Raw genomic sequence first — 16,334 nt, forward strand, 5'->3', positions numbered from 1 at the left:
AGACTAACTGTTACACATGTTTGTGGTTTGTATAATTACGCATTGAAATTTGTATATGAATTACATTTGAAATCAGTCAGTGGTCAATCCTCTCATCCTATATTTTATATGCAGATATTCGGGATACCATGATCTACAAAATCAGTTTGATGTTGATGAATGTAAAAACTTTGCAAGTAGAGGTTCAATCTGTAGCTTTTATTTCCTCTGTGGTTCAACCTGGTCTCGGAGCATTTTGTATTATTCTGTGTGTAAATCCGAGACACTCCATTTAGTATGTTATGTTTCACATGGTATGTATTCATTTGTGGATATCCATCACTCATTTTGTATGATATGTTCCCGAATTACAATTCTTATTACATGTTAAGAATTTGCTAAATGTACAATGTGGTACCCATTTGCAAAACTTACAATATGCTACACATTTTCAAAACATATATATTGCTAACGTTAGCTAGGCTAGGGGTTAAGGTTAGGAGTTAGATTAAACTAAAAGGGTTAAGGTTAGGAGTTAGATTAAACTAAAAGGGTTAAGGTTAGGAGTTAGATTAAACTAAAAGGGTTAAGGTTAGGAGTTAGATTAAACTAAAAGGGTTAAGGTTAGGAGTTAGATTAAACTAAAAGGGTTAAGGTTAGCTAATATGCTAAGCAGTTGCAAAGTAGCTAATAAGTAGTAAGTAGTTGAAAAATTGCAAAAATGCTAAAGTTGTCCGTGATGAGATTCCAATGCACTAGACATTCACATTATACACCCACACATTCACACCGACCAACCAGCCTATTTTAGTTTTTGCCTTAAGTAATCATACCAAATGTAACATATCATACTAATCTGAGTGTCCCAGATTTACTATGTTACATCTAGTCTATGAGACCATGCTGTGTGGTTATATATTATTACCTTATGGGCACCTGGTTCCTTTTCTTTTTGATTTTGCACTTGCAAATGCTAAAATACCTGGATGTTGCTTTGTGAGCCTTTGCGCCTCACATGGAAAATAATGTAAGGGAAAGATATTTTCTCAGACATGTTAAGAGGGATTGATGTAACATGATGCTCAACCAACCTAGTTAATTTGCTAATGAGATGTATACAGGCCTAAAGTCTTATCTGTTGCCATTTTCTTATTGTTTCCAATCTTCCAGACAACCGGTCACCCCTGTAACCATTACATTTCCCATATACTTAAGAACTTGCAAATCCAACTTAAACTGAAAGTATAATTTATGAAACTTTTATACCGCTTTTAATTACAATTTCAAAGTGCTTTAATTGAAAAATAAAGGCATGCAATTTTGAAAAACAAAAACAAATAGTTCAATAGATAAGTGTAATAAGACACCATTGAGACAGAATGATCAATAGCCGTTTAATCGCGACAAAATACCCATTATTCAGTACAGTACATATTTTTGCTTCAAAATATTTAACCTACTTGCTCCCTACCAACGTGTTTCAGTAGCATCACCATTTATTCAAATTTTTTAGGAGGGTCTTTTGGTTTGGTTAAGTCGTCAACCTTCCTGGTCCTTTGCTTGAGGTGTTTTAACTTTACTAGCATCTGCCTCGGGGGTGACAGGGATTTCAGGGTCCACTGCTTCCTTGGCAGCTGTAGTTTCAGTCGCCTCAGATTCCTTGGACACAACCGTTGCAGGGACCTCAGCTGCAGTTTCTGTGTCAACCTTTGCTGTAGTGGCCTCTGTGTTCTGGGCTACAGGGGTTACTGTGGCCTCTGTCTCCTTGGTTACAGGGGTCTCAGTTTCCTGGGCAACAGAGGTTGCTGTGGTCTTAGTTTCAGAATCAGAGGCCTCCGCGACAACGGGGGTGGCCGCAGCCCCCACGACAACGGGGGTGGCCGCGGCCTCTGTCTCCTGGGCAACAGGAACTGCTGTGGCCTCCGACTCTACTGCAATGGCTTCTGAATACTTGACTGCTTCTGCAGCATCCAACTCTTGGGTGGTTTTAGTTGGAGCTGGTTCTTCTTTAATGATAGGGGCTGTGTCTACAAGTACCTCTGCTTCTGTGTCCTTGGGTACAGACACCTCTGCTGTCACATAGACCTCTACCTTAGGCACTGCTACAGTCTCTGGAACAAGAGATGCTGTAGCCTTTTCAGGCACATCCTTGATTATTTCTACCTCCTGCACCAATGGTATAGCAGTAGCAGTTTCCACAGGATCCTCCACCACTTCTGCCTCCTTGAGTGCTGGAAATGCTGCAACAGTCTCAGTGACAATGGGGGTAACACTCTCTGCCTCGTTAACTAGGGTAACTGCCTCCTCAATAATGGCAGCTGCCTCGTTAACCTTCACTGGCTCAGCTTCCGCTGCGGCCTGAGCGTTCGAGATGATGGCCTCCATGACAGGGAGCACCACTTGGATGGTGGGGACTGAATCCAGGGCCTGTGGTACAGCCTCTTGCACCAGTGTGAATCCTATTACACTCGCTGCTGCCGCCTCCTTTGGCACCACCACTCCGTGCTTACCCGCAATTTCCGCGCCCCTTTCCATGTGGAGCCAGTCCATTTTTTGCGCATGCTGATGGACAGCGTCGTCAACACGTGCATCGATCATAGCTTCTGTCAAGACGCCGTCTTCTGAGGAATATGCAGCAGCCTGATGAGAAAACAGGGATTGAATGTTATCCTGTGTCCCGTTATTTAAAGACAACTAACTGGACAGGTCACATGTACTAACCTGCCAGGCCACACCCAGTTTAGAGATCTCACGGCCCGACATGCCCTCTGCACGAATTGCAATGTTCGAACACTTCTGGCCATAGTCAAACTGGGCCAACTTCATTCTCCTGCAGGGGGATATATGTTAGTGAAATAAACCTTCAACTCAACACACTATTGTTTCGTCAGAGCAGTCATTAGTTGAAAAATACATCTAATGAATATTGATTGTAGAGATTACCCAAATCATTATGCCACATAGATAGTAGCATTGTAGTACAAGTGGAGAATAGTGTACTCACTGTCTCCCTAATGTGGCAGGCTCCAGTACAAATCTGTCAAAGTACAGGCGCACCAGTCTCTCCCTCTCCTCCAGCCCAGGCAAGGCAAAGTTTACAATCTCATCAATACGGTCGTTGATGGCCCAGTCAAACTGCTCAGGCTGGTTACTGGCCAACACTAGCATAAACCTGGGGAGAGAGACCATGATCTTTTTAGTCAAGTCAACCTTTTCATGCACTTTCTCAAAACTCAAATAATATACATAGGAAGAAAATCACTATGGTAACTTGCCAGTGTAAAATTACTTAAAATGAACATAGTTTTTTATTTAGGTTGGTACCAACTTGTTGCTCTGCTCTCCAGTGCGATAAAGGAATGCGTTAAGGGTGGATCTGAGGTCCTCACTGATTGTCTCCTGCAACAAAGTCATTGATGTGATCAAAATAGCCGACATGTTGACTCTTGAAAACAGAACATGCGCTTAGTTCTGTTACTGGACTCACTGTGGATCTCTTGCGTAAGAATGCATCTGCTTCATCTACAAAAAGCAGGAGGCTACAGAAGTTGAGGCAAATGAAGAGAAAGAGATTAGCAAATCTAATGGCTTTATTAGAAAACTGGTATTTTTTTATTTTTACTATTGACCCACAATGGTTATTTGAATCTGACACGCACATAGATACAGTTGAAGTCGGAAGTTTACATACAATTAGGTTGGAGTCATTAAAACTTGTTTTTCAACCACTCCACACATTTCTTGTTAACAAACTAAAGTTTTGGCAAGTCGGTTAGGACATCTACAAGTAATTTATCCATTAACTGTTTACAGACAGACTATTTCACTTATTATTCACTGTATCACAATTCCAGTGGGTCAGAAGTTTACATACACTAAGTTGACTGTGCCTTTAAACAGCTTGGAAAATTTCAGGAAATTATGTCATGGCTTTAGAAGCTTCTGATAAATTATGTCAATTAGCCTTTGCCATTTGGAGGTGTACCTGTGGATGTATTTCAAGGCCTACCTTCAAATGCAGGGCCTCTTTGCTTGACATCATGGGAAAAATCAAAAGAAATCAGCCAAGACCTCAGAATAAATATTGTAGACCACAAGTCTGGTTCGTCCTTGGGAGCAATTTCCATACGCCTGAAGGTACCACGTTCATTTGTACAAACAATAGTACGCAAGTATAAACACCATGGAACCACGCAGCTGTCATACCGCTCAGGAAGGAGACACGTTCTGTCTCCTAGAGATAAACATACTTTGGTGCGAAAAGTGCAAATCAATCCCAGAACAACAGTAAAGGACCTTGTGAAGATGCTGGAGGAAACAGGTACAAAAGTGTCTATATCCACAGTAAAACAAGTCCTATATCAACATAACCTGAAAGGCCACTCAGCAAGGAAGAAGCCACTGCTCCAAAACCACCATAAAAATGCCAGACTATGGTCTGCAATTGCACATGGGGACAAAGATCGTATTTCTTTTTTTAAATTTTATTTTTTAGAAATGTCCTCTAGTCTGATGAAGCAAAAATATAAATGTTTGGCCATAAGGACCATCGTTATGTTTGGAGGAAAAAGGGGGATGCTTGCAAGCTGAAGAACAACATCCCAACCGTGAAGCACGGGGGTGGCAGCACCATGTTGTGGGGGTGCTTTGCTGCAGAAGAGACTGGTGAACTTCATAAAGCTTGGTTGCAAATGGGTCTTCCAAATGGACTTTGACCCCAAGCATACTTCCAAAGTTCTGGCAAAATGACTTAAGGACAACAAAGTCAAGGTACTGGCGTGGCCATAACAAAGCCCTGCCATCAATCCTATAGAAAATTTGTGGGCAGAACTGAAAAAGCATGTACGAGCAAGGAGGCCTAAAAACCTGACTCGGTTACACCATCTCTGTTAAGGAGGAATGGGTCAAAATTCACCCAACTTATTGTGGGAAGCGTGTGGAAGGCTACCTGAAACGTTTGACCCAAGTTCAACAATTTAAAGGCAATGCTACCAAATACTAATTGAGTGTATGTAAACTTCTGACCCACTGGGAATGTGATGAAATAAAGAAATGCTGAAATAAATAATTCTCTCTACTGTTATTCTGATATTTCACATTCTTAAAATAATGTGGTGATCCTTACTGACCTAAGACAGATAATTTTAACTAGGATTAAATGTCAGGAATTGTGAAAAACTGTGTTTAAATGTATTTGGCTTAGGTGTATGTAAACTTCTGACTTCAACTGCAGATGGATCTTTATATACACACTATCGGTCAAAAGTTTTAGAACACCTACTCATTCAAGGGTTTTTATTTATTTATACATTGTAGAATAATAGTGAAGACAACAAAACTATGGACTCATAGAATAATTTAGTAATAAGAAAAGTGTTAAACAAATCCAAATATATTTTATATTTGAGATTCTTCAAACAGCCATGCTTTGCTTTCATAACAGCTTTGCACACTCTTGGCATTCTCTCAACCAGCTTCATGAGGAGGTCACCTGGAATGCTTTTCAATTAACAGGTGTGCCTTCTTAAAAGTTAATTTGTGGAATTTCTTTCCTTCTTAATGCGTTTGAGCCAATCAGTTGTGTTGTGACAAGGTAGGGGGGTATGCAGAAGATAGCCCTATTTGGTAAAAGACCAAGACCATATTATGGCAAGAACAGCTCAAATAAGCAAAGAGAAATGACAGTCCATCATTACTTTAAGACTTGAAAGTCAGTCAATACGGAAAATTTCAAAAACTGAAAGTTTCTTCAAGCGCAGATGCAAAGCCATCAAGCCCTATGATGAAACTGGCCCTCATGAGGACTGCCACAGGAATGGAAGACCCAGAGTTACCCCTGCTGGAGAGGATACGTTCCTAGTCACCAGCCTCAGAAATTACAGCCCAAATAAATGCTTCACAGAGATCAAGTAACAGACACATCTCAACATCAGCTGTTCAGATGAGACTGCGTGAATCAGGCCTTCATGGTCAAATTGCTGCAAAGAAACCACTACTAAAGGACACCAATAAGAAGAGACTTGCTTGGGCCAAGAAACACAAGCAACGATAATTAGACCGGTGGAAATGTTGGAGATTTGTGGTTCCAACCGCCGTGTCTTTGTGAGATGCGGTGTGGGTGAACGGATGATCTCTGCATGTATTTCCCACAGTAAAGCATGGAGGAGGTGTTATGGTGTGGAGGTGCTTTGCTGGTGACAAGGTCTGTGATTTACTTAGAATTCAAGGCACACCATCAGCATAGCTACCACAGCATTCTGCAGCGATACGCCATCCCATCTGGTTTGGGCTAAGTGGGATTATCATTTGTTTTTCAACAGGACAATGACCAAACACAGCTCCAGGCTGTGTAAGGGTTATTTGACCAAGAAGGAGAGTGATGGAGTGCTGCATCAGATGACCTGGCCTCCACAATCACCCGACCTCAACCAAATTGAGATGGTTTGGGATGAGTTGGACCACAAATTGAAGAAAAAGCAGCCAACAAGTGCTCAGCATATGTGGGAACTCCTTTAAGACTGTTGGAAAAGCATTCCAGGTGAAGCTGGTTGAGAGAATGTCAAGAGTGTGCAAAGCTGTCATCAAGGAAAAGGGTGGCAATTTGAAGAATCTAAAATATATTTCTATTTGTTTAACACTTTTTTGGTTACTACATGGTTCCATACAGTGGCAAGAAAAAGTATGCGAACCCTTTGGAATTACCTGGATTTCTGCATAAATTGGCCATACCATTTTACATGATCTTCATCTAAGTCACAACAATACAAAAACAGTGTGCTTAAACTAATAACAAAAACAGTGTGCTTAAACTAATAACAAAAACAGTGTGCTTAAACTAATAACAAACAAATTATTGTATTTTTCGTCTATACTGAATACATCATTTAAACATTCACAGTGTATTTTGGAAAAAGCATGTGAACCCCTAGGCTAATGACTTCTCCAAAGATAATTGGAGTCAGGAGTCAGCTAACCTGAAGTCCAATCAATGAGACGAGATTGAGATGTTGGTTAGAGCTGCTCTGCCCTATCAAAAACACTCACAAAATATGAGCTTGCTATTCACAAGAAGCATTGCTTGATGTGAACCATGCCTCAAACAAAAAAAGAGAATTCTTGACTTGCATAAAGCTGAAAAGGGTTACAAAAGTATCCCTACAAGACTTAATGTCCATCAGTCCACGGTAAGACAAATTGTCTATAAATCTAGAAAGTTCAGTACTGTTGCTACTCTATCTAGGAGTGGCCGTACTGTAAAGATGACTGCAAGAGCACAGCACAGAATGCTCATTGAGGTTAGCTAAAGACTTACAGAAATCTCTGGAACATGCTAGCATCTCTGTTGACAAGTCTACGATATGTAAAACACTAAACAAGAATGGTGTTCATGGGAGGACACCACGGAAGAAGCCACCTCTGTCCTAAAAAAGCATTACTGCCCATCTGAAGTTCACAAAGGAGCACCTGGATATTCCACAGCGCTACTGGCAAAATATTCTGTGGACAGATGAATCTACAGTTGAGTTGTTTGGAAGGAACACACAACACTGTGTGGAGTAAAAAAAGACAGCATACCAACATCAAAATCTCATCCCAACTGTAAAGCATGGTGGAGGGAGCATCAGGGCCTGGACAGCTTGCTATCAGTCTGATTTCCCAAGTTTATCAAGACATTTTGTAGGAGAATGTAAGGCCATTTGAAGCTCAACAGGACATCACCTATAAGTTCGGTGATGCAACAAGACAATGACCCAAAACACAGAAGTAAATCAATAACAGAAGACTTCCACAGAAGAAAATACGCCTTTTGAAGTGGACCTTTTGAAGTGGTCCTGACCTCAACCCGAATGAGATGCTGTTGCATGACCTCAAGAGAGCAGTTCACACCAGACATTCCAAGAATATTGCTGAACTGAAAAAGTTTTATAAAGAGGAATGGTCCAAAATTCCTTCTGACCGTTGTGCAGGTCTGATCCACAACTACAGAAAACGCCAAAAGGAGGGTCAACCAGTTATTAAATCCAAGGGTTCACATACCGTACTTTTCCCACACTGCACTGTGAATGTTTACACGGTGTGTTCAATAAAGACATAAAAACGTATAATTGTTTGTGTTATTAGTTTAAGCAGACTGTGTTTGTCTATTGTTATGACTTAGATGGTTTGACTTTGATAAATGTTATGACCAATTTATGCAGAAATCCACGTAACTCCAAAGGGTTCACATACTTTTGCTTGCCACTATATTTGTTTGTTTATAGTTTTGATATCTTCACTACTATTATACAATGTAGAAAATAGTAAAATTAAAGAAAAACCCTTGAATGAGTAGGTGCTCTAAAAACTTTTGACAGGTAGTGTATGGCTCTGATTTTACATAAACACCCATAAGATTTGTGCCAAAGAGGATCTGTACATTTAATTTTGGACATTTAACACAACACAGTGAATCAATGTCCTACCCGCGCTGGCTTGTACTGGCCCAGTCAAAGACCTTGTGCATGGCCGTCACGCCGTCACGGCCCATAGGGGCTACATCTCCACCTGTCATGATGGCGTAATCCATCCCAGAATGGAGGGCCAGTTTCTGCAGGGCAACGTAACAGACCATCATTCAGTAAAATAGTGGATGCAGCAACTATTGGCTAAGTGTGACCCTGTTGACAATGGACAGCTCGTGACGACTGTACTATACACACCGGTGTAAAGTTAATAGCAAAACATTATTTTTCAGTTTTGCCACCCTGCACCTAACCAATACAATTTAGAAAAATGTTGAAATGTTTTCCTTATTCTAGTAAAGTACATGTTAAACTATACTAACATGTATAGTGCATGCCATGTAATACCTTGGCAAAGAGGGTCTTGCCAGTCCCAGGGGGTCCATACATAAGGATGTTTCTATAGAGCCCCTTATTCTGTCGAGTGTTACGAGTCGCAATGGCAATGTCCCGCACACGCTCCTCCAGGGATGGCTACACAACAGAGAGGGGAGGGAAGAGACAGAGGGCAGGAGAAATGTCAACTTAAGGGAGGTCAACTAACTTTAGCAGTGACATCAGTGTGTAGGGATATCTGCTTTTATTGTAATGTAAATAATTATTCCATGCTGTGTATGGAACAATACTCAATGTACACTTTGTACTTACACTAAGAACTACTCCCTCCAGAGCATCCTGTGGTCTACTTCTCAGACGCTTCGTTGTCTGAAGGTAGAAAAGAATTCAGAGTTCACATATATACAGTTAAACACTTCATACATGTATTATAATACAGTTAATATGATATTCAACCTAAAGTGCATTCTGTAGGTTGAATTCCCAAGTCGGAGTTCCTGAGCGCTCTGGAGCAGGTTTTCATCAAAGATCTCTCTGTGCTTTGCTCCGTTGATCATTCCCTCGATCCTGACCAGCTTCATAGTCCCTGGTGCTGAAAAATGTCCCGACAGCATGATGCTGCCACCACCATGCTTCACCGTAGGGGGTGCCAGGTTTCCTCCAGACAGGACGCTTGGCATTCAGGCCAAAGAGTTTGATCTTGGTTTCATCAGACCAGAGAATCTTGTTTCTCATGGTCAGAGTCCTTTTGGCAATCTCCAAGTGGGCTGTCATGTGCCTTTTACTGGGGAGTGGCTTCAATTTGGCCACTCTACCATAAAGGCCGGATTGGTGGAGTTCTGCAGAGATGGTTGTCCTTCTGGAACGTTCTCCCATCTCCACAGATAAACTCTGGAGCTCTGTCAGAGTGACCATTGGGTTCTCCCCTAATTGCTCAGTTTGGCCGGGCGGCCAACTCTATGAAAATTCTTGCTGGTTCCAAACTTTTTCCATTTAAGAATGATGGAGGCCACCGTGTTCTTGGGGACCTTCAATGCTGCAGAAATGTTTTGGTACACTTCCCCAGATCTGTGCCGAGACACAATCCAGTCTATGAGCTCTACGGACAATTCCTTCGACCTCATGGCTTGGTTTTTGCTCCGACATGCACTGGCAACTGTGGGACCTTATATAGACAGGTGTGTGTCTTTCCAAATCATGTCCAATCAATTGACTTTACAACAAGTGGACACAAATCAAATTGTAGAAACATCTCAAGGATGATCAATGGAAACAGGATGCACCTGAGCCCAATTTCGAGTCTCATAGCAAAGGGGTTGAATACTTATGTAAATATGGTGTTTCTGTTTTACTTTTAATACATTTTGCCCAAAATTCTAAAAACCTGTTTTCGCTTTGTCATTATGGTGTGTCATGTGTAGATTGACGAGGGAAAAAAGTAATTTAATCCATTTTAGAATTAAGGCTGTAACATAACAAAATGTAGAAAAAGTCAAGGGGTCTGAATATTTTCCGAATTCACTGTATAATGGGCATCATTTTAACTACTGAACAGAAATATAAACGCAACATGTAAAGTGTTGGTCTCATGAGCTCCATATACACAAAAAGCTTATTCTCTCAAATTTTGAGCACATTTGTTTACATCCCTGTTAGTGAGCATTTGTCCTTTGCCAAGATAATCCATCCACCTGACAGTTGTGGCATATCAAGAAGCTGATTAAACAGCATGATCATTACACAGGTGCACCTTGTGCTGGGGACAATAAAAGGCCACTCTAAAATGTGCAGTTCTCTCACACAACACAATGCCACAAATGTCTCAACCAGAGCTGTTGCCAGATTATTGTATTTTAATTTATCTACCATAAACCGTCTCCAACGCCATTTTAGAGAATTTGTCAGTAGGTCCGACCGGCTTAAAAACCGCAGACCACGTGTAACCACACCAGCCCAGGACCTCCACATCCGGATTTTTCACCCGAGGGATCGTCTGAGACAAGCCACCTGGACAGCTGATGAAACTGTGGGTTTGCACAACAGAAGACAGAAGAATCTCTGCACAAATCAGAAACCGTCTCAGGGAAACTCATCTGCGTCCCCATTGTCCTCAACAGGGTCTTGACCAGACTACAGTTTGGCGTCATAACCGACTTCTGTGGCAAAATGCTCACCTTCGATGGCCACTGACACACTGAAGAAGTGTGCTCTTTATGGATGAATCCTGGTTTCAAATGTACCGGGCAGATGGCAGACAACGTGTATAGCATTGTGTATGCGAGCGGGTTTGCTGATGTCAACGTTGTGAACAGAGTGCCCCCCATGGTGGCAGTGGGGTTATGGTATGGGCAGGCATAAGCTTACGGACAACGAACACAATTGCATTTTATTGATGGCAATTTGAATGCACAGAGATACTGTGACAAGATCCTGAAACCCATTGTCGTGCCATTCATTCGTCGCCATCACCTCATGTTTCAGGAAGATCATGCACAGCCCCATGTCACAAGGATCTGTACACAATTCCTGGAAGCTGAAAATGTCCCAGTTCTTCCATGGCCTGCATACTCACCAGACATGTCACCCATTGACCATGTTTGGTATGCTCTGGATCGACGTGTACAACAGCATTTTCCAGTTCCCGCCAATATCCCACAACTTTGCACAGCCATTAAAAGAGTGGGACAACATTGCACAGCCCACAGTCAACAGCCTGATCAACTCTATGTGAAGGAGATGTGTCGTGCTACATGAGGTAAATGGTGGTCACACCAGATATGGACTGGTTCTCTGATCCACGCTCCTACCTTTCTAGTTAAGGTACGTGACCAACAGAAGCATATTTGTATTCCCAGTCATGTGAAATCCAAAGATCAGGGTCAATTGACTGATTTCCTTATATGAACTGTAACTCTGTAAAATCCTTGAAATTGTTGCATGTTGTGTTTATATTTTTGTTCAGTGCACTTCAAAGAGCAGGGACAACAAATATCCCATATCAATTTGTTATGTCCTGAAAGGGAACTATTTTATCTCGTCTTTAGATACCTTAACAGGGTGTTTGATGGCCTCGGCAACAGTGATTCTGGAGGTCTCTCGAACCAGCGAAGGCTTTCCCAGACGAGCCTCTATGTAGCGCCCAATCACCCCGGTAGCGTTCCGCGCTGAATACACCCCTACTGCCAGCAGTGTGAACCCAGCCACCTGCAGGGCATTCACCAAACAGTGTGTGTCAATGACTCAGATATGGTAAGCAACCACAATGTGAAATTCAAGCTATATCGCAGCTTGTAGGGTGAAAGTGTGATAGAAGATTGGTAGTAAGGGGGAGACTTTTTACCGTGGCAGTGAGTTTATCCCAGTCGGACACAAAGGCATGGAACCCTTCCCCAAAGACTGCTCCTGCAGTCCTGAGAGAAACAAAAACATAATTATTACAGTGACTGCTCCCATTATGACTACCAAACATTCACAGCATTCCTGGGTTCTTATCCAAACATAACAGAATACTGGCTGATCAAATTAAATGTATTACATAATATGAGATGTGATAAGAATTGGAATGTATAAAGCTCTTTACAACTGATTGTCTTCCACAGCCCAGTCTCAAGCTGTGACCCTCTAAAAAGTAACTGCAAGTGCAACCCGCCATTGGGCCCGACCCAATAATGGGACACTGCTGTAGAGTGTAGAACCATTTTGACCCTTCCCATCTCACCTGATGGACTCCAGGACCGTCTGCCTGTGTTCGGCTGCTTTAAGGCGGATCTGTTCACGGATGAGGTCCGCATTCTCCCGCTCTACCTTGGCACGAGCTGCAGACTCTGCCTCTACACGAAGCAATTCGTTCTTGTGCCGCAAAGCCATTTCATGTTCAATAGTGGCTAAGTAAGAGAGTGGAACTAAAGTAAGTTCAAATATGTTTTTGACTGAGTCTGCTATTAGTAAACATACTGTGGGACTGATTTACAAAGCATTTGCACCAGTTTCTGTCAGAAGAGAACTACAGATATACTCTAAACCAGGTGTAGACAACCGCAGGCACTTCATGTTTTTGATTTACTGACCCGGAAGGCCAGCTTGGTTGAACTGATCAATTAGCTCAGTTGGTCAGGTGTGATGCCTAGGCGGAACAAAATCTGGCAGTACCTGCGGCACTCCAGGAACAGAGTTGCCTACCCCTGTTGTAAACAATGACAAAAACATGAAACGGTCTCAGTTCACTATTCTTCATGTTTCATTTTCCTTGATGAAGAACAGGTGCAAATGCTTAGTAAACCTTCTCCTGTGTGTCATAATGACATGGGGAATGTTCCTGCACCTTTTCGCATAGCCTCCTGCTTTGTTACTGATTGCTCTTGCTGGCGCAAGTTCTCCTCATTGAGGGCTTGCTGCAAATACAAAACACATGCTGAACATACACTTAGCCATATTTCTCATTCTTGTCCTTTTTTTATCAGCATGGGTCCCAATTGGGTTTCTTTTTGTGTTTCTCTATAGCTATGGCTGAGATTCAACAGAAATCAGAACAGAGAGCTTACCTGCTGCCTGACTTGATCATCATATCTCTGTCTGGCAAGTTTGTCTTGATACTGTGCCCTCTAGAGGAAATAAGACAGAAAACACATTTGCACCATTTGAAGCATGAGCCAACATTAAGGATGCAATACAATAAAGACAAATCATGTACATTATCCCCATAACAACATACTTAGCCCAACACTAGATTTATTCACACTTGACTGGTAAATTACATCAGCGGAATGTAGTCAAGGACTATTTGTCAGCAACTCTCAACCACTCCCATACCGCTTGATTTTGCTTGGTCTCCTCTGTCAGTGTTTTCCGCCTTTCCTCGGCCTGGAGACGGATCTGTTCCCCCTTCAGCTGCTCCAAGGCTTTTTCATATTCCTGTTAGTGAATGGGATTAAAGCATGTTTTCAGAGAGGAATAGGTAGTAAGTTTGAAGGACAGAGAACTGTTATACTTAAACCCTAATCTCATTATTCCGAGCATCATAGATGCCAAGTATATGGACCCAAAGAGAAAAGTCAAGGGAGGATTGAGAGAAAGTGGATGAATATATAGAAATGAGAACCCATGTGTTCCCGTTTTGAAATGTAGGTGACATTACCGGAATGTCTAGGAAAGGGAAGATCATAAGGCAATAGTGGATAACACTTGATTTATTCTACAAAAACAAATGCTGCAGCTAAATAGAAGGCTGACACTTGAAAACTAAAAGTAAAAAGCATGAGCTAATGCACACCCATAAATGTTTGTAGCAGTAGACTAGGTAAACTGTATTTTTTTTTAAATCAGAAAATTGCACACTTTTTATGCTCCCAACATTTCAATGGGTAAACCTAATAACCAGACATTTGAAAGTGTCCCACCTTTACTTTACTCTGATGCTCCAGCTGTACCGATTGCTCCTGCATGCGAGCCAGATCAAGCGCCTCTTTCGCATGGCCTATAGAGTTGAGGTGGAAACAAAATTAAGACATTTCAATGTCAATTGGTCACTTGATACTATGAGTTTAGATGTTCACTTGGGGAACAGGATAAATTATTTAACATTAATTGCCATTAATTCACAAATAATACCACTTTCACTGTCATGGCATACATAAGCATGCGCCAAACTGACGTTCATGGTTAATTATAAACTGGGTGGTTCGATCCCTGAATGCTGATTGGCTGACAGACGTGGTAGATCAGACCATATACCACAGCTTTAACAAAACATGTATTTTTACTTATCTAATTACGTTGGTAACCAGTTTATAATAGCAACAAGGCACCTTGGGGGTTTGTGGTATATGGCCAACATACCACGGCTAAGGGCTGTGTCCAGGCAAAAAACAGCCCGTTGCCGTGGTATATTGGCCATATACCACACTCCCTCGTGCCTTACTGCTTAAATTTATAACCCCATATATGCAACAGCAGGTCATACGTCTATGCAGGCCATGTGCTCTCTTGCAAACATCGAATGGGAATGTTATCTTGAACAAGTGGCAGGTCAGAAAACATCCCCATGAAGAACACTTTGTTCTTTCGATCACTGTCACGCCCACCAAAGCCTGTTGCAGACAGTCTTTGTTGATACAGTCGAGTCCACTTCATTACATACTTTCTATAGTTGATTCATGTTCAATTGATACTTTGTTGCAGTTGTCAGAACGGTTAATTGCTCATATTCTGCAACGATATCGTACAGTTGCATGCGATACTGAACTCACACAAAACAAAAAGGTAACTTCTGACAAGAACAAGAAGCTTTAACAAATGACATGACAATGTGATAACTATTGTACGAACGTGATCTGTCAAGTTCCCTCGCAGATTTTGCGGCTCGTTCAAGCCCGGTCGGGTCGAAGTTACTCCATTTGTCCTTGGGCTTCTCTCCGAACGATTTATCAGGAGATCCCCCTTCTCCTTCAGGGGTCTCTGCTTCATCTGTCGGGGGTTTGCTGGACCCCCTTCCCCAGCCGAAGAGCCACGACATGATTACTCAAATGGATTCGTCTTCTAACTCCCCGTGCTGCAGTGGACTGAAGGGTCCAGTTTCTTCTACCGCCACTATTATACACAGGACCCTAAACACCACTATAGCTTCATGTGTGTCGGGTAGACTCTTCCACGCAAGCGCGACGTGTGGTGGGCAGGACTATATATAAAATACTGCATCCTTATTGGTTACTACACTGACGAGGTTCTCTCCTGCTCGACAGCATCGGATGCTGCGGTTAGTTTCAACAACAGAGCGATACGATCTTTGTTTCAGCAGGATGTTGTATCTATACCTTATGTCATGCCTTATTGGAATGGATTTATTGATAATATCTGTTGGAAAAAAGTTTGGATGTTGCCACAAACATACCTACTTGTTAACAAAATTAAGGAAGTTTCCTTTAAAATTATTCATAAATATTATCCTGCCAACCACTATATGAAGAAGTTTAAGGAAAACATCAACTCAAATTGTTCCTTTTGTAACGACCACCCAGAAACAGTTGTGCATCTTTTTTGGCATTGTATGCATGTAAGAAAACTGTGGCAAGACATCAGTAGGTTTATAATTGAACACATTTATGAAGATTTTACACTATTGTGGAGAGATGTACGGGAGCCCGTACGGGAGTTGTAGCGATGAGACAAGATAGTAGCTACTACAACAATTGGATACCATTCCATTCACAACACAGTAGAAGCTGTGTTTCTAAAGACGGTTGACATCTAGTGGAAGCCCTAGGAAGTGAAACTTTATCCATATCCCACTGTGTATTCAATAGGGACTGGGTTGAAAATCGACCAACCTCAGATTTCCCACTTTCTGTTTGGATTTCTTCTCAGGTTTTTGCATGCCATATGAGTTCTGTTATACTCACAGACATCATTCAAACAGTTTTAGAAACTTCAGAGTGTTTTCTATCCAATACTACTATTAATATGCATATATTGACAACTGGGACTGAGGAGCAGGCCGTTTACTCTGGGCACCTTTCATCCAAG

At 41.8% G+C, this 16,334-nt stretch overlaps 1 protein-coding gene across 1 annotated transcript; it reads right to left on the reverse strand.

Annotated features, from left to right (window-relative positions):
- Positions 1-1,359: 1,359 nt before the first annotated feature.
- LOC115132236 (ATPase family AAA domain-containing protein 3-like) lies at positions 1,360-15,452 on the reverse strand. The gene is made up of 16 exons (XM_029664662.1): positions 15,141-15,452; positions 14,213-14,289; positions 13,626-13,727; positions 13,358-13,417; positions 13,138-13,207; positions 12,535-12,700; positions 12,157-12,226; positions 11,865-12,020; positions 9,129-9,185; positions 8,829-8,954; positions 8,442-8,566; positions 3,467-3,518; positions 3,308-3,378; positions 2,984-3,151; positions 2,701-2,809; positions 1,360-2,619 (listed from the first exon to the last, which is right to left on the reverse strand). Exons 1-16 carry the CDS (start codon positions 15,325-15,327, stop codon positions 1,519-1,521), a joined length of 2,697 nt encoding a protein of 898 aa, XP_029520522.1. The 5' UTR covers positions 15,328-15,452; the 3' UTR covers positions 1,360-1,518.
- Positions 15,453-16,334: the final 882 nt, after the last annotated feature.

Source organism: Oncorhynchus nerka, linkage group LG7 (genome assembly GCF_034236695.1).
Source record: "Oncorhynchus nerka isolate Pitt River linkage group LG7, Oner_Uvic_2.0, whole genome shotgun sequence".
NCBI lineage: Eukaryota > Metazoa > Chordata > Actinopteri > Salmoniformes > Salmonidae > Oncorhynchus > Oncorhynchus nerka.